The sequence below is a fragment of the Archocentrus centrarchus genome, chromosome 1 (assembly GCF_007364275.1).
Source record: "Archocentrus centrarchus isolate MPI-CPG fArcCen1 chromosome 1, fArcCen1, whole genome shotgun sequence".
NCBI lineage: Eukaryota > Metazoa > Chordata > Actinopteri > Cichliformes > Cichlidae > Archocentrus > Archocentrus centrarchus.
The window spans coordinates 22,351,111-22,369,179 of NC_044346.1; the positions used below are offsets into that span (position 1 = coordinate 22,351,111).

At 40.8% G+C, this 18,069-nt stretch overlaps 1 protein-coding gene across 1 annotated transcript in view; it reads right to left on the reverse strand.

Annotated features, from left to right (window-relative positions):
* Positions 1 to 18,069, reverse strand: part of adgrl3.1 (adhesion G protein-coupled receptor L3.1) — a 119,703-nt gene that overhangs the window by 9,996 nt on the left and 91,638 nt on the right. The window contains exons 13-20 of the mRNA XM_030727286.1: positions 17,844 to 18,049; positions 15,661 to 15,837; positions 14,500 to 14,709; positions 10,720 to 10,940; positions 8,029 to 8,095; positions 6,822 to 6,913; positions 2,412 to 2,580; positions 821 to 1,000 (exon numbers count right to left, since the gene is read on the reverse strand). Of these exons, the coding sequence (XP_030583146.1) occupies positions 821 to 1,000; positions 2,412 to 2,580; positions 6,822 to 6,913; positions 8,029 to 8,095; positions 10,720 to 10,940; positions 14,500 to 14,709; positions 15,661 to 15,837; positions 17,844 to 18,049 (1,322 nt within the window). The remainder of the gene's footprint in view (positions 1 to 820; positions 1,001 to 2,411; positions 2,581 to 6,821; positions 6,914 to 8,028; positions 8,096 to 10,719; positions 10,941 to 14,499; positions 14,710 to 15,660; positions 15,838 to 17,843; positions 18,050 to 18,069) is intronic.

Below are 18,069 nucleotides of genomic sequence, written 5' to 3' on the forward strand. Positions count from 1 at the left end.
TATTTTAAGTAGAGATGCACTGACTGCAATTCTACTGGACCGTACCATTTTTTTTTCCTAGCTGATAACATATAACTGTGAAAAAAAAAAAGCAAAGAAAAAAAAAAGAAATTCATAGAAATTTATGTTTTTGTTCATAACACAACACCAACTGTTTAAAACATTTTATATGTCCAATACCCCATCAGGTTACTGGACCTACTATCCCTCCCACTCCAACAAATGCATAATGAAGTGCTCTAGGTTACTGGACACAATGCTGAGCTCCTTCATTTACTGGCAAACAGTGCCGACAACAGTGTGTGATGCCAACTGAGCTGAGCAGATCATGTCAGAGTTGGAGCTAATAAATGTTAAACAAAAGTTACTCTGACTTTGCTGTTATCGCAGTAAAGAGAGTTCTGAAATTACTAATGGATTGGCAGAGTTAAGAAAAAGAAGAAATGGCAGATGGCTACGCTGATAGATCACTGGCAACTGAGTTAGCAGTATAAAGAAGCCAGATACATTTACAGCTTATAACATATTACATTTGCTTCACAGTAGAACTATCTTTGCACAACATGCTACAAAAAGGGGGGCCTTACAGTTGTTTTGGTTGTTTTTCTATCAGACTGTGGTGGATGACCACAAAATCGGATGTACCCTCTCTTATTCCGGTCCCCGGCTGATTGATCAGTGCATCTCTAATTTTAAGTGTCCAAATAAAATTAACTGCATTCAAACTTATAATCCGACTAAATGCGTTTGCCTAAAATATGAGACGAGTTGAAAGTGAACGGCGATGATCCAAAACCCTCATGGCGTTCTCTGGCCTCACCTGTGAGTCTGCTGTGCTGTAGCGTCCAGGTGTGCAGGCAGGTAAGCTCACCTGTGAGCCTGTGGAGTAGCGGCCTGGGGTCCGTGAGGTGGTGGTTTTACTGGAGGAGGAAATGGAAGTCTCCACGCTCTTGCCGCTGCAGCAGTGAGTACGCAGACATTTGCCATACTCTTTACGCACCTGGGTCCGAGATGGGGGAGGTGAAAAGAGAGAAACGCACACATATGTATACAACAGAAACTGTACATGTACTCTCAGTCAGCGCACGCAAAGGAGGGGGAACTGACTGATGTTTTATTTTCACGTTGCACATTATGATGCATATCTTAAAGATGACATGCCAGCAAAGAACAGACAAACTCTTCTTCTACTCCACTTCCTTGTGCAAACACTAAACCCATAAATTTAGACATTAGAAGATTAGCTTCATAAACTTTCCCCCATGAACATCCTCCCCAAGCTGCCACATATTCATCTAAAATGGACATATTCCTTAGGGGGACATATGATGCACTTGTACACACACAACATCTGCATTTAGATCCCAATCAAGTTAAAACAAATACGACTGTAATTGCTTTTTAACAAGCTTGTTGGACTGGCAGGCATACAGTATATTGCCACATGCTCTGTTTGAACAGCTGCGTGGTGAGTTGCTCCATGCATCTTGGGAGAAACCAAGTTGGGCTGCAGCCAAAGAAAACCTCATCACTGTTCTGAGGACATCTCTCCGGATACCTGATCCTATGACCTAACCCACACCTAAGTATACTGTGCACACAGACACAGACACACACAGCACTTGTTTACTGGTCATGCACTTAAAACTAAAAATTCTCTGTGGGATGGCAGCCAGATGAGAGTATTAAGCATTTGATGAATTTTCTTTCCATATCCTACTCCTCTTCTGGAGTCCCAGGCATTGACAGTGTGTGGGAGACTGTAAAAATATCCCAGTATGTGTAGGCTCTTCCTGGAAGCCACACATAACTCAAATATAAAAAAAGTACACACATGTACTCATAAATACCAGTAATCCTTTAGGCCAACTGAACCCAAAGAACGTACCGAAGAGCTTGTCTTTTTTAAATTATAGAGGTCCTTGAAAGGGGAAGTGTGTGTTAATGTGAGCAAGGTTCCTAAATCATAGAAATCACTGGAGGAATGTACCTGAAACTTCAGCCAATTAGACTTTGAAACAGTCATACATATCCTCTTCATGTGTCAAATAATTTAAAACAATTACAGCTGAATATTATCAAAGTACGTAACATGCTATTTCAGGTGCGATAACCCCGCCTGATGATGAACTTTCTTTTCTGCTGCTAGAAGAAGTCACATCGTAAGACAAGCAACTCAGTTTGTTACCTGCTGCCTCAAGGCAAGACAGACAGTGACAGAGAAAGAGAGTGTTAGGTAGCAAGAATGAAAAAGTGAGAGAACTGAGCAGTAGGGATACTGAATGACCAATCAAACCTGTGACAGCTCTGCAGATATTTTTGGTGTCCCTGCTGATCGTTGTGTGTGTGTGTGTGTGTATTTGTATGTCTGTCTGTCACACTGTCAGTTTCTGTCTAGCATTGTGCCTCACCTTTTTCTGCAGTATGCAGTGGAAGATGAAGATAAACATGCCCTGCAGAGAGTTGAAGATGGTGAAAAGGTAGGCCATGATCACGGTGCTCTCGTTGATGTACATTAGCCCGAAAGCCCAGGTCAGACCAAGCAGACATAGCAGGGCTATGGCCCCAATCACCCAGGACCTGCATGAGAAGAGAAAGAGCTGAAAGTGAGAAATGCTCATCTTGTTACTGTATGTCGTTATCAAATAAAATGAGAACATGAGAAGTTTGCCTTTTCCCCTGGAATGGAAAAGCTAATCAGTCAAGGCTGATGCATGTGGGACCGTGAGGCGGTAGAGGGGTTAGAAAGGGTTCATTATGAGCCCCAACACTGTAGGAGTACAATGGAGAAAACAGCAGGAGTTTTGCTTAAAAGAATTAAACCCTTATAAAAGGGTTTAGAGGAGAGAGTGAGAGCGGATCTTTTCATTTAGATACAATCTCAAGAGAGCGAGGAGAGGTTATAAGCTAGCTGACGTCAGTCATGAGTATTAAAAAGGAAAGCATTCTTCACCAAGCATACTTTTCCCAAGCTGCAGCCAAACTCTATCAGTCAAAGTATATGAGCAGGAGGTAAAAAAATCATTTTCGCAGGCAGAAGTAGGTCCTGAAGTCTGTTAGCGCACATGAAAACAGTCCTATAACAGTTTAATGGGATTAAATTTGATAAAAGTTTTTAAGGCTGCAAACCTTCATTTCAAATAAAGGCTAAGAAGAAGTGAGTCATAAAGGCCAAATGTCAGAGAAACTTGGTCATGTGGAGGCATGCGTATGCATCGAAAGTCCTCGCCTGTGTGTGTGTGTGTGTGTGTGTGTGTGTGTGTAAGTGTCCATGTGAGTCTCTTCACTGGGCAGTAAGCACAGGGACATTACAGCCATTATAAATGACATTTCCCACTAAAGGTCATGGTTTTGGGTCTGCCAGAGCTGAGATGATAGCTGTTAATTTGATTGGCTGACTGGGCAGTGATCACCTCTAATGCAAGTGATAGAGACAAAGAAAATGGGCCCGGAAAGGAAGAAAGGGGATGGAGAGAGAGGAAAAAAAACACAGCGGGAGAGATATTAGGAGAGTCATGAGGAAGGAAGACAGACAGAGGAGGAGAGTAAGTGAGTGAGACTAAGGTGATTGATTCGATGTTTCCCTCTGTGGCACCATTCAGGCGAGACAGAACCTCCAATAAAGCTCGTCTGACGACCCTCTTCAATAAAGGGTATACTCATCTCTCTTTTCCATCCCACCATTTCACCTCTCCCTCCAGTGCTCCCTTGAGTCATGGTTTCTCTCTCAGCTCTGTTTCCATGAATTCACATATCACCTTTATAATATTTCAATAGCACATTAGGTCTATAGGTCACAGGACCTCACAAATTACACATGAACAAGGCACCCATTTTACAAGAGGTTTGTGGTTAATTTAGGTATATGCATGGACTACAGGTACACTCCACAGACACATGAATAACAAGCAAACCAAACAAAATGTCTCTAGGAAGACAACACTGATTGGAGAGTGGCCTTACCAGAACCAATCCACAACAAAGATAACTTATGATGGCTTGGAGTTAAAGAGACAAAGAAAACAAAAGGAAGAAAAAATAAGACAAAAAGAGCATGATGGTGATTAACGAATAAATGAACCACAATAAGACATGACTAATGAAGTGAAATAGATTAAAATCTAGGCAGCCTTCAATGTTCTCAGAAAGACTAAGGAAAGTCATTAAGAAGGGGAAAAAAAGATCCAAAGCATCGTATTTTAAATGATTCTTTGATTTTCATCTTTCGTCGTGTTTTTTTTTTTCATTAAGGGTTTTTTTCCCCCTGAACTAAAGCAAAGATCAGCTGCTTTGCTTCTGAAACCCTTCCTGCTTGAAGTCCTATTTAAAACTGCTGCCATGAAAGATACATTGGCAGTAATATTTGAATGGTATGAGAAACTAGTCATTTTTTGGGATTTACATTATAAATTCTGAGCTCAGTTAGGTGTTGAACTCTGAGCCAAGGCATATTGTTTGAATTAGACTGAGCCTTTTTGTCTCGAGCTGGACTGGAACAAGAAATAACAAAATCCCGATTAGTTTGCTTGGTAGAAAGAGTTTCCGTTTTTTTAAATGGAAATGAAGTCATATTTCAGTAACATTCTCTAAGGGCTGCATGAATAATGGGGACATGACTGAGAATAATGATTTAAAGAATTTAGCGGGTAGCGTCATAAAATTATGTAAGATAAAGGTGAAATGTGCTCCATGCAACATGGTGACATAAGAATGTAGAATTAATTGAATAGTTCGACTTTTTTGGGGAATGTGCTCACTCATTTTCTCGCAGAGTTAAATGGGAGGATTGATGGCACGCTTATGTTTGTACAGTGGAAGCTGGAGCCAGCAGCTAATTAGTTTGGTGTAAAAACAATACTCCTGGTATTACAGTAGGTAACAAATTATAATGTTTACTAATTAAAATGTAATATCCTTTTGTTCAATCATAAACAAAACAAAGTGTGAAACCAACAATTAGAGAGGATGAATTCAGAGATTGTGTCTCTGCTGGCTGTGAAATAGTATTGCACCGTACCTCCAGTAAAACCACAAGTTTCCATGTTTACACTTTAGTTTATGTAGAAATAAAACAACCAAAAATCACAAAATAATAAGCTATATATAAATGAAGGTGCCAGCTTACATATTTTCTTACTGTTGGACACAGCCAGGCTTGTGCTAAGCTAAGCTAACCTTCTGCTGGTCCCAGATACAGGTGTCGTGCTGAAAAATGAAGCCACTGTCAGTCAGATGCTTTTCAGATAGTGCTGAATGGTTGATTAAAATCTGATGATACGTTTCTGTGTTCATAATTCCATCAGTTTTGACAAGATCCCCAACACCACTGGCTGAAATTCAGCCCCAAACCATGACAGAGTCTCCTTTGTGTTTTACAGTTGGCTGTACACACTCGCTGTTGTACCTCTCTCCTGATTTGCGCCATACATATTTATGACGATTTGAATCAAAATTTTCAAATCTGTATTCATCCCTCCATGAGACCCGTTGCCACTGATTTTCAGTCCAGTTCTTGGGTAATCTGACAGACATCAGCCTATTCTCCCTGTTTCCCTTGACAAAACAACCGCATTGGTCCTTTCTGCAGGCATGTTTTATGACCACTAGCTACCTTTTAAAATGAAATTAATTCTAGTGGTCCTAGACGAAAGTGCGTGTGAATAAGATGTTCAGTTTTCTCCGACAAGTCCTGAAAAAATACGCAAATATGGATTTCCTCAGATTTCTGAAAGGTCTGCACAGACTAAATGAGGCATAAGTTGCAACAATAAAACAATTAAAAAATTAACTATTGAGTGCGCTATACATCATTTCTTATTCATACAAGCACTTTAGTATTTTGCCCATGGATACTTTGACTGGAACAGCCTGGAATTGAACCATCAACCTTCCGATTAACAGATTACGGTTCTACTCTCTGAGCTACGGAAATATTACCCACTGACATGACCACATGACACGTGAAGCCACAGGTAAAAGTGCTCATATAGGTCGTATTTCAGGGCCTGCAATAACGACTGATGCTGTGGTTTGGATTGGAGGTTTTCCTTCTTCTTGACAGCCACCCTTCCACTGAGACCATTTCTGATGAGGCTTCAGTGAACAGTAGATGGACCAACTGAAGGGCCAGGTGTATCTCCCAGGTCCTGTGTCAGGACTTTTTTCCTATTTCTTAAAGACATGACTTTCAGATACTGTTCAACTGCTGCAGATAGATTTTTTAGGCCTGCCACTTCTTCTTTTATCCTCTCTTTGTCCAGTTCCCTAAATTTTTTTAAGAACACACTGCACACCATGGGGAGATATGCCAAGTTTTCTGCTAATACCACGTTGCTTTGTGCAAAAATACTATTTTATACCTGTCAGACTGAGATAAAGATACTATTTCAAAGTGGTTTGATGCCTTTTTTATGCTTGCATGATTCATGGGTCATAGATCACAGGTTAAGTGTCTTAACAAACAAACAAACAAACAAACAAAAAACATTTCATTGAAAATGGTCAGATCTATGGACTGGACTGAAAATGAGTGAAAAGCTGTCAATGTCCAGTGAAAACACTGAATGTTCAGAAAGCCTGGAGAACTACTGTTCAAGACCACTTTAACAATGACAAACAAATCTGGCTCCTTGGAAGCAAAATGTAAATGTACTGATAGAGTGAACTATACAGACATCAGGCTGCTATCAGTCCTCTCCCATTGGCAAAAAAAAAAAAAAGCACAGTTCCCAAAAGTCAAACTATTCCTTCTGCTTTATTTACACAGGCATGCATAATCACAAAGCAGATGCACAAGTACGTGGCAGGGTTGAAGAACCTACTTGATGTTGTCCAGACACCCAGAGTCTGGTTTGAGAATGGCTGTGTGATGGAACATCTTATAAAGAGCGATTCCGAGGAAGATTACATTCAGCTGAAACACACAGATATGAAATCATACAAGTTAATATTCTGCAGCTAGTAAACTAATTAAAGACACAATGTCACCACAGCCTTTCACTCACACAAAGAACATTTCTTTATTTGCCTCTTCAGCCATAATTGGCTTATGGACATCATATCGGCCCTCAATCAACAACCCTTTATGTTCTCAAAATACAGCCGCTCTAACATCAGGGAAAATTGCAGCAGTTCAGGATCACTGTTACAGTAGTAACCCAATTCACATAGATGCGTTCTTTTGTGTTGGGCTACTAATGCATAGAGAGGGTGGTTTAATAATGACTGTCTGAACTGTTACACTGGGTCTCAGATTCTGTATACATTACCAGTAGGTAGAGTGTCATAACAGTGCAGTCCCACCCGAAGTGCTCCCCACTTGCAGCTCCTGTAAGATCTGTGATAGCCTGCCTGACATTTCAAAAATGAGTCCAGTGAATTGGTTCACAAGCTACTGGGAATATGTCTCATTGCTTTAAATCTCTTTGTATCAAATACTGCTTTGTAAATCTATATATGCGTATATATTTTCAGTTTTCTGTGTGTCTGCCTAGCTGACAAACTTTATTCCCGTCTCAGTTTACTTGTTCAAGATAGGATGTCTGTTACTGCTCCTCAGAACTGTTTGATGACTGATGAAACGCCACACATTGGCATTGCTTAAACTCCCTGGGAGACCCTGTTCTTCAGTTTAATGTTCAGCTTGGTGGCATAGCAATAATACAGCTTTGATCAGGAGGAAAAACAGCACACAAATAAGTGCCTAATAGCTACATAACCTTGCTGAGTTTTCATCATAATCTGTGTGGCGCACGGCAGTTTGTGCTCCATATCCCCGCCAAAGATTTCCAAGTTCTAGGAATATATGCCCACTTGAGAGTTAATCCACGAATGGGAGTTATTAAGTTGACATATAAAGTTGCTTCCACTTTTACTTCCACTCCTGAGGAGCTCAGGCAAACCTTGTAGGAGATTAACAGACACCTTAATATAACCCATCACTGCTGCATGAACATGTGCCAGCAATTCTACTCTATAGCTGTAGTGCTATGTCAAGTGTGTGTGAGTATGCACGCGTGTCCATCTCACCATAATGATGAGTGTAGCAGGGCCTATGAAGCTCCAGATAAAGTATGTATCCAATCTCAGCCAGCACCTAGAGACGGGGAGAGGGAGAGACAGAGACAGAGAGAGACATCATGGGTGAGAAACGATGGGAAGAAAAAAAGGGTTAAAAACATGTTCTTCAGATGGATGTAGGGTAGCAATCAGAGGATAGTTCATGCATCACATTGACACACACACACACACACACACACACACACACACACAGCCACAGACAAGAGACAAGCTGGAGAAAAAAACCCCAGCAAATTATGACACACAGTATATCAAATGAATCACGACAGAGTGAGGACAAAAGGAACTGAGGTGGATGGAAAAAAGTGAAACAGATGAAGAACAGGAAGAAAGGTGTTGCAGGATGCGGGAAAATAGCCTACACACACCTCAAACATACATCACACACAGAGCCGGAGACAGCAAGGGATAAGCACCTGTGATAAATAAACCTTTACTTCTCCCTAAGGGCACAGATATATGACACGGCCACATCCTGCGGTCGCAAAAATATGACATGGCTATGTTCATTTGAATACTGAGTTATGGATGCAGACCTCATATGAGGCTATTTATGGAGTCTGGGAATGGCTGTGGTGAGGTTAAAGGAGAAAGGAGGGACACAAGTGCGTGCACATGCAGTGTATATGCACACAAACGCACGTCTACACTTTCAGAGGACACGCATGAACGCGTAACCACAAACACACACAGGCAATAATTTTGGACCACAAGGTTAGGATTGGTTGTAAAAGATATACTGCTGTATGCAAAATTATATAACCCCAAAACACCTTTGCTCATCAACTGCAGCAAGCAGGGGAAGAAAAAATAAAAAAAAGTGTGCCCTCCACTGAGGTCAGACCCAACTAGTTGCCGAAAAAGGTGCCAGAGAAAAACTGCTGGAGCAAAATAGCCAACTGATTCATGACCAGCTGCTTTTGAATTATTAATCTTTCAATTTCCACCACATTAGAGAACCCTCCATTATGGGTCCCTGACTGTGTCACAGTATCCTCCATTAGGGCTCCTTTGCTAACTCATAGCCACCTTCATTATGGTACATGAATGAGACTCAGTGCCACTGGCTACTATGAAGAAGAACAGTCTGTGTTATGTGACAAGGTGACACAGCAGGAACGGCAGATGATATTTTCAAAGGTTTTGTCTCAATGCGTTATGTCAAAAATGATACGGAGTGCCATTTTCAAGGCTGGGTTGATAAATGAGTCACATAAGTTAGTTTCTACCTAAAAAAAAAAGTACTTCGCAGTGGAAATAGCTGTTTCGATTACTTTTCAAATCCACAAGGGCCATAGGCCATAAGGACATTAAGAGCAAGAACATTAATGGCTTGGGTGCAATATTACAAAAGAAAACATTGACATATTTATTTAGTTTATATGCATCTTTTACATCTATCTGTATGGGAGGCTCTGCTCCATTGTCCCAAATCATCTCACATCATTTTGCATTTAAAGCCACAGCAGCCGTCTCAGGTCTTTTACAATACTCTGCTGGGCAATCGCATGCGGTGTGATTATTCACCCAGAGCTTGGCATCGAGAGTCTCATGTTTTAATGATCATTCAGCTATGAAATATTGATCTAAGTGGCATGTGGACTGGTGTGGCTTGATGGTTAAACACTGCTAAATTCAACCCTTCCCTCGTCCTTCAGACCTAGTCGAGTTGAGTGTAACTGGTGGAAAGCTGCAATGTCAGAACCACAAAAGGTCCCCGAATGAGCAGCGAATGGGAGCATTTTAGAAGGTGAATCATTTATATCTATAACCATCATGTCATTTTTCACCCTCTATATGGGGCCACTCGTTTATAAGCAGCCGAGGGAAGAAACGTTTCTAAAGCTAAAGTCTTTGAATGCAAGGCCCACATTGTTAGTGTTTAGTCTTATGGTTTAATGCAGTCACAGAACTTGTCTGTGCCTTATATACATTAGATGTGTGTTATACATTCCATATGCACATGTACTTAATAATTAAAATGTTGGCCTCTTTTCTGAGTCAAAGCATGAGTGCGTAGGTGAGTGAAACTGTAACATTCACTCCTTTGAATCTGTAGTTTGCCCATTATGAATATAATGTGAAGCTGGCTGTCATTTCTTGGATTCACTCTGTGGCTGGGGTTAGGCAAGTTCAACGTGCATGAATACGTTACCTTGTGCTTTTAATGTATGTGCTTATCTTTCACTACTCCCCTCCAGAGAAGCGAGTTTTATTTTAATACACAAGTGCAAGCCAGTGTGGATGTGTGAACATCCTGACACACAACTCCATCTCTTCCTTTCCCATCCCTCCTTTCTCACACTTAAGGCAGTTTTTTTTTCTTCCCTCCCTCGGCATACTCTACTGTACACCCCCTCCTTCTATCCCGCCTGTTAAATCCTTCCATATTCACACATTGTTGCACTCTGTGGTGCATCCTCCCCTACGTGTCCCCAATACTTCTCTACTGCTCTCCATCCTTCTCTGCCTCTCTCTCCACTCATTCTCTCTGTATTGACTCTTCAGAAGTGCCACAGCTTGTTGAGTCCACTGTGGCAGACGCAGCCAAAATGACAGCAGGCACTCCAGCCTCCCTCCCTTTTCTCCCTTGCCCCGTCATCCATCCTTCCTTCACGCATTCTTCAACAGCATCCTTACACTCGGTCGGTGCCGTAACTCCGGTAGTCCACTGCAGCGGAGACGGCCACTATGACAGCAGGTACTCCATATCCTGCCAGGTAGAAGTACTTAGTCCTGGAGTGTTCGCTCTCAAACACCTCTACCAGCATGATGTAGAGCTGTACCCCTTCCAGGAACATCCAGGTGAACGCTGCCAAGAAGAAGAAATGGAGCAGGGCCGCAAAGACTGCGCAGACAATCTGGTGAGGCAAATAAAGGATTGAGAGGGTTTAAAAATACAGTAACACTAAACTCAGGAAATATTTAATCTGCTGGACACTTGCACTGATTAGTTTGAAAAAAAAAAAAAACGCAAATAGTACAGGCAATAAGGACATGAGTGAGATTTTGAAAGTGATAATTTATGATATTCACATAAGGAAGAAAATGTGAGTGATTAAATATTGGACAGCCAATACTAGTACAGAGGAGAGAGGGGGAAAATAAGGCAAAGTGAAATAGAAGGAACTCACAATCATAGTATACTATGACAGAAATTTCAGGTGACAGAACGACTAAAAAAAATCACTTCAAAATAGCAATATTATTTGAGACCCCCTCATACTTCACTCACAGTCTACAATCTACAAGTCATCTAGGAAGATAAGTGAGAAAATATAAGTGACATGTTAGTACTGCAGCCTGTGCCGATTGACCACATTTCAAAGAGATGTAGCAAAGCAATTTCAAAGGGGGCTGACAATGAGTTGTTGAGGAGGGCGAATTACTTGCCAGCGCTGTTGAAAATACAATATGATTTTTGTCAATGCCAAGGATGAACAAAATAAGTGGAACTGCTGCAAAAATGACTCAGCATCTTGGTATGAAAGAGACAAAACAACAACAACAACAACAAAAAAAACACACACACATAAAAACTGACAGATTTCTGAGCTTGGAAAAAAGCCACAACTAACTTCAGTTTGGATGCTGAACAGTTGTGAAAATATACAGGTTTTTATGGTTTCACTAAAGCAGAACAAAATGTTTTACACAAGCAAAATACTCCACTTGTTAACTTAGTTTCTAGAGAATTGTAATTATCAAACACAAAAATACAAATTAGAACATTTTGCACCTACCTGAGCCAACTGTGGTTATGCGCCGAACGTGAGTAAATCTATTTTAAATGACATGCCAGTGAATAGTGACAGATGAAAGAGATGTAAAAGACTCAGAGGGAGAGACGATAACATACTTAGAAAACCCTGTGAGAGACTCTCCTCAGTGCAAAAAAGAGAAGAAGAAGAAAAAAAGAGCAGCAAAGAATGTGAAGTAGGACAATGAAAAAAAGGGGGGGGGGGTCTAAAACGATATTAATGATTTCAGCAATACGATGGAAAGAAAACAGGGTTGGTTAAGAAAAAGGAGAAAAATGAATGAGCATTGAAACTTGGTCAATCATGGCAATTTTCTAATCTAAAGAGTCACTCCTAAATCACTCAGTGGAAGAGCTAACAGACAGACTTCTATAATGGAGGGGTTTGCAGCGAGAGACAATTACCTAATGTCTGAGAGACAATGAGTTTAGGGGGTGAGGGAGTCACTCATTTCCATTTCTAATGATCGCACAGTGTAGCTTTCACACACATGCGTGCACACACAGGTAAAAAAAAAAAAAAAAAGCGGCTGCTTATGCAAAGTCATTTCGTTTTCCTGCTGGAATTACTGGCTTAACTGGCTGCGAGCTAAGTGGCGCTGAAGATGTTAATGGAGGTCATGAATAGTCACCAGTAATTAACGGGAGAACAGCACGCACAAATACAGCAGCACACATACATGCAAAAAAAAAAAAAAAACCCAATAAAAAACAAAAACAACCCCCCCATGATCCCTCCCACACAAACACACAAAGAGAAACACACAAGCGCCACAATCAAAACACACAATCAAATTTGCTCTGTCTTTTCATTTACAATGAGAATGTTTCCTCACTGAAAGCTCAGCAGGATGCAAACGCTTGAAGGCGTTCTGAGGCGTCTTGTACTCTATACTATGGGGGAGGAAAAGGATAGAGCCTTCTCAAGAGAAGTAGTGAAAAGGCTCACACACACACACACACACACACACACAAAAAAAGTATAGTATTGACACAGACCATGCTGTCCTTTACTGCGTGTTGGTTATTATTAAGGTGTCCTTGCGCAGAGATAATAAAGGCGGTTATCTTCTCTCAGAATCTGTCCCATAAGATTTGTGAACAAATGCTTGCACCCAAGTGAGGTTTAAAGTTCTAATCCATGAATGGCTTACTGAATGCGGACCATATGGATTATACATCTTGGGCTATGACTGGAATGCAGACCATGTGGATCCTCATGGTTGAGCCAAAGCTGCACTGTGCTCCATCGGGGAGAGAGTTTGACTGGTTGCTTAAGTGATATGTTAAAAAAATAAATAAATAAACAAACAGCCTCACAAATTGTAGCTCATGATTTTAAAAACCCTCGACACTCTCAGAGGAAGGGCTATTTGTTTTGGGTGTCACAAGGACTGGTGCAGTTAATGATGCATTTGCTGTTCTGAAAAAACACATTTCTATTCCACATGCACAAAACACAATAGTGTTCTAAATGACACTGCATTTGACAAATGTACCACTGCGACCAATTAGGCTAGAACTACCATTATGCCTGCAGAGAGTAGAACCGTTCTTAAAATAGTATGTGAAACCTTCCAAAAATAAGTTAACAGCTTTGCCCACAAAGATACTGTATAGATTCATGAAATGTTTCTATATAAATGTTTACCTGAGTCAATGTAATGTTCAAAATAAATCCCAGCATTGCTCTTGGACTAGTCTGTCTCTGACCCTGGTTGTGTTTACTTAATTGGTGATATTTAAAAAAAAAAGGCCTTCTAGACCATGTGCTATATGTTATTATTACCTACTGTTTTTCTGTTTGACTCAGTCTCAGTGGTATTTGACAAAAATTGTTTGTATAGCATTACCTATTTATAAGGAGGCAAAATAAAGAAAATATGAAACACCACTTGACCAGGACTTTCAGTGTCAAGAGTAAAATTTTCACAATAGCTATCTTTGATGGTCTTTAGTTTACCTCGTATTTGTACAAGGCAATTCCACTGTTGGGTACTGACGCATGCAGACTGAGGTCACAGCTCAAGTCCAACAACAGCACTGAGGTACAAATCAAATACACATATTCACAAATGTGCTTCATATGAGCAGCATAAGCTTTAACGCATTATATGGCAGGTCTTTGTGAGTGCACTTTGCATCTTTGCATTGTAAATCACTGCTGTGATGACTACAAAGGGATTGCAAAACAGGCAAATCAGGTTCTTTTTACATGCACACGCACACACAGACACACACATACACACGTGTGCACATACATGCTAGATTTTTCCATGATGACATTAAAAAAAAAAAAAGCATGTTGAAGAAAAAAAAAATTACTTTTAATGTTGAAAACAGGTTACATAATCCTAGTTTGAATACAAAGATACGGTGTGTTTAACAGCCATTTGATTTGTAGTACATCACCGCATGTGCTGCATCTGCTGTTTTATTCATGTAGCTACACTGTGGTAAACCACTGACAAAAAGTTAATGAACATTTTATACTCTGATGATTTGCGGTATTGGGCAGTGGACAGTTATGCCAGCATGTGCCATGGGCTTGGCTGAACTTCTGGTCAAAGTAATATTCTTGCATACACCACATATTTTGCACACACTCACATACAAGCATACACTCACACATTCATACAAAGGAGCTGCACCCTTCTTACCGGCTGATCGGCCTTGTTGATCCCAACTAGAAACAGTGACTCAGCAATGAAGAGGCTGATGCAGAGGTTTTTGTGAATGGTGTTGCGATCACTCTGAAGCCCTCTGAAGAAGCAAAAGGTGAAGATGCAAATAAGCAGGCAAACCAGTGACAACAGGATGCCCACCCACGTGATGACATCCAGGAGCACGTCGTGCATGCTGTCTGCTTTCTGCGAAATGTGCAAACAAAGAGAGACAAGCTTAAGTGGATAATTCAATAATAATATCACTTATAGCCACTGTACCTATGCATAGCCTTGGTTTACTAACATCATACATGAGTCATAATGTTGCAAGATGAAACATACTGTAGGAACAGACAGACAGTTAAACCCCACCACCCCTGGCTTATGTGAGTCTGGCTGTGTGTCGCTGAGCGTTCAGGGCCACAGTGTTACGCTGTGTTGCACAGGTGTGCTGGCTCTATCCATCAGTGTCCTGCAAGCTGGCAGGTAGAGCAATGTTCAACCTAGCACTGTTGTGATGGATCTACTGCTCAAACCCTCACACCGCGTTCACACAGAGCAGCCAAGCTGGCTCTGACCATGACCCCTTTGGAAGTAACACACATCCTCTAGCCTACAGGGAGGGAATAGGTGTCACACAATATCCAGAGTTACAAGGGCTGATTTGTGTAAAGAAACTTGGTCTTAACGTAACAAAAGAGAGAGACAAAAAAGTACTTATCCCACACATGGCGGGACAACAGTCCTTTTATCAACCACCTACTATGGCTTATGGATATCTTTAAAAAAAAAGTTTTCAAACATCACTTTTAAAATGAAAATAAGACGTGAAGCTTATTTTTGTATCTGCTTTGATAATCCAGAACTCTGAGATACTAACATTTGTGCATTTTTTTTTTTTTTTCAAATCGATGTCATCATGCAGCTTGACAAATCAATTGTAAAGATTTTCCCTGCCAAGCATGATTATTCAAGACTCCAAAGATTTATAATCTATTTTTCAGATGTTGGGATTTTTTTTTTTTGCTTCCTTTCTTCCTCTCCTTCTATTTTCTGGATGTTGACCAGACACTGCTAATCAAATGATAAATAACTGACCCGCAGATATTGCCCACCCCCCTTCTGGCATGCACAAGCAGAGAAAAAAATGCTTACCTTGACCTCCACGTGGGCCATGAGCACCGCAAAGCTGGTAAGGTGGGTGCAGGAGCAGCTGGTGTGTGTACGATTGGTGGCCAGCAGACGACAGTCCTGCGTAGACCAGAATCCCGTCATGGTGCGCTTGGAGTAGCTCCAGAATGAACAGTTGGGATTGAAATTCTTTTCTGAATGCTGGAAGAAGAGAGAGAGAGAGAGAGAGTGAGTGAGTGAGTGTGATGGAGAGAAACCCAGACAGGAAGAAACTGAGAGACAAAAAAGCAGGAGGGTTGGGAGAACACGAGGACACAGAATAGATACTTGGTCATGGGGAGGTGGGAGGCAGAAAGCATGGAGTGGTTGGTGAGCCAAAAAAAAGTGAGAAAATGGTGGGAGGAATTGGTGGAAAAAGGATGTAGAGGAAGAAACACAGAGACGGAGTCAAATACACACAGCAACAAAACAACAAACAGAAGGGACAGAATGTGAGATTGCAGCAACAAATAAACATAGAGGCATGAGAGGAGGTGACAGAGCTGCGTCCATGCTTGTTGTGTGAGATTCTGGAGTGTAGGAGCTGTTTGTGTTGTGTAAACTGATGAAGCTGTGTGCGTTGGGTTGGTAAAGCTACTCTCAAAAAGAGCAAGAGAAACAGTGAGGATTTTTTTTTTTTTACTGCCAACAAGCTGGATCACCAACTGGATAAGTATTTGCTTGTTGGATGAGCAACACAAAATAAAACTGTGGTACTGACCATGTCGTTTTTCTACTTTACTGCTTATGAAGCAATGTGGAATCCAGCCTGCAGTTATTGCTAATGTTATGATCGTGGCTGAAGTCAGTTGAGCCAAGTCACTACACAAGTGATCGAACATGGCTGCAAGACATTCAGATGTTTAAACACCAACCCTAAATCACACAGGCATTACATTTTAATATCATGCCTGTTCCAATAACTGATTTATTTTCATATTTTTGTCTTGTCTGAATCGGGTCTGAGCTTTATGCCACATGTCTTTATTTGTGGTTACTACTACTATTACTGCTGCTATCTACAAATCTCAACAATCTTCTACTGCCCAATTTTGGTGAATGCATGTGAACTGTAGCCTCAATTTTCATATTCGTAGCTGACAGGTGTGGTCTTCTGCAGCTGTAGCCCATCTGCTTCAAGTTTCAATGGATTGTTAATTCAGAACTGCAGCTCACTGGATATTTTCTCTTCTTTGGACCATTCTCTGTAAACCCTAGAGATGGTTGTGTGGGAAAATCCCAGCAGACCACCAGTTTCTGAAATACTCAGACTAGTCCGACTGGCACCAACAATCATGCCACATTGAAATCACTTTTAATCACTTTTCCTCCCCATCCTAATGCTCAGTTTGAACTTCAACAGATCATCTTGACCACGCATAAATGCTGCCATGTGACTGGCTGATTAGAGATTTGTGTTAACAAGCAGTTGAACACATATACCTAATAAAGTGGCCATGAGTATATGGGATCCTCTTTAAAAGCATAAAACTGCACTTTTCCATTTTGTACTCTTGTTAGCTGTACCTTTCAGCAAGTATGTTGTTGACCTCACCAACTTGCTGAGTGGTTGTTGTTCCTCATTGCTCATCTTTTCACTCTTCACTTTCCACTTACCCCAACTGGTAAAGGGAAACAGCCGCCCACCCTTTGTCTGGTTCTGTCGCAGATTTCTTGCTCTTAAAACAAAAAGATTTTTTTCTCCCACATTGGAGATTTGCTGAGTTTCTCTATAAATGTTGTAGGTCTTCACCTTAAAATTCTCTAAGATGATGTAAGTTATGATTTTTTAATTTGCTAAGGCCTGCAGATTGCAACAAACATTGAGTAAAATATGAGTAAGTAGTCAATTTTCTGGTAAGTGTTTCCAGCTGTGGTTTCATGGTGAGAATTGGCAGCACCAGAACACTATACAAGTCAAATTTAAATTGTGTCAACTACAATTCTCATATTCTTTCCCATAAAGGAGGAATGAACAATTTAAACTCCTGGCTATAAAGAGAATACTTTAATATGTTCAGTTTCTAGCTGGTTTTGGTATTTTATGAGATTTGTTGGCAAAAATTTACTAGACTCCTTTCATCAGTGTTTCTTTCGTGTTATCTCATTAAAAAAAAAACAAAAAAAACTGTTTTCATTTATAAGTAATCACCCTGCTCCTTACTCACCTGTAGATGTTTGACAGTGAAGACCACAGGCTCTGACAGGTAAACCTTATTGCTCTCCTTGTTAATGGATGCAGTGATGACCGGGGAGTTGACGATAACAGAGTAATTAGGATAGACGGTGTCGCTGCTCAGCCTAACACTGGCATTCTCTGTGGACAGGTAGGAACCCAAGTTCTTGTACAAGACAAACGCCATCCTGATCTCACCTGCAGGAAAGGGACACGAA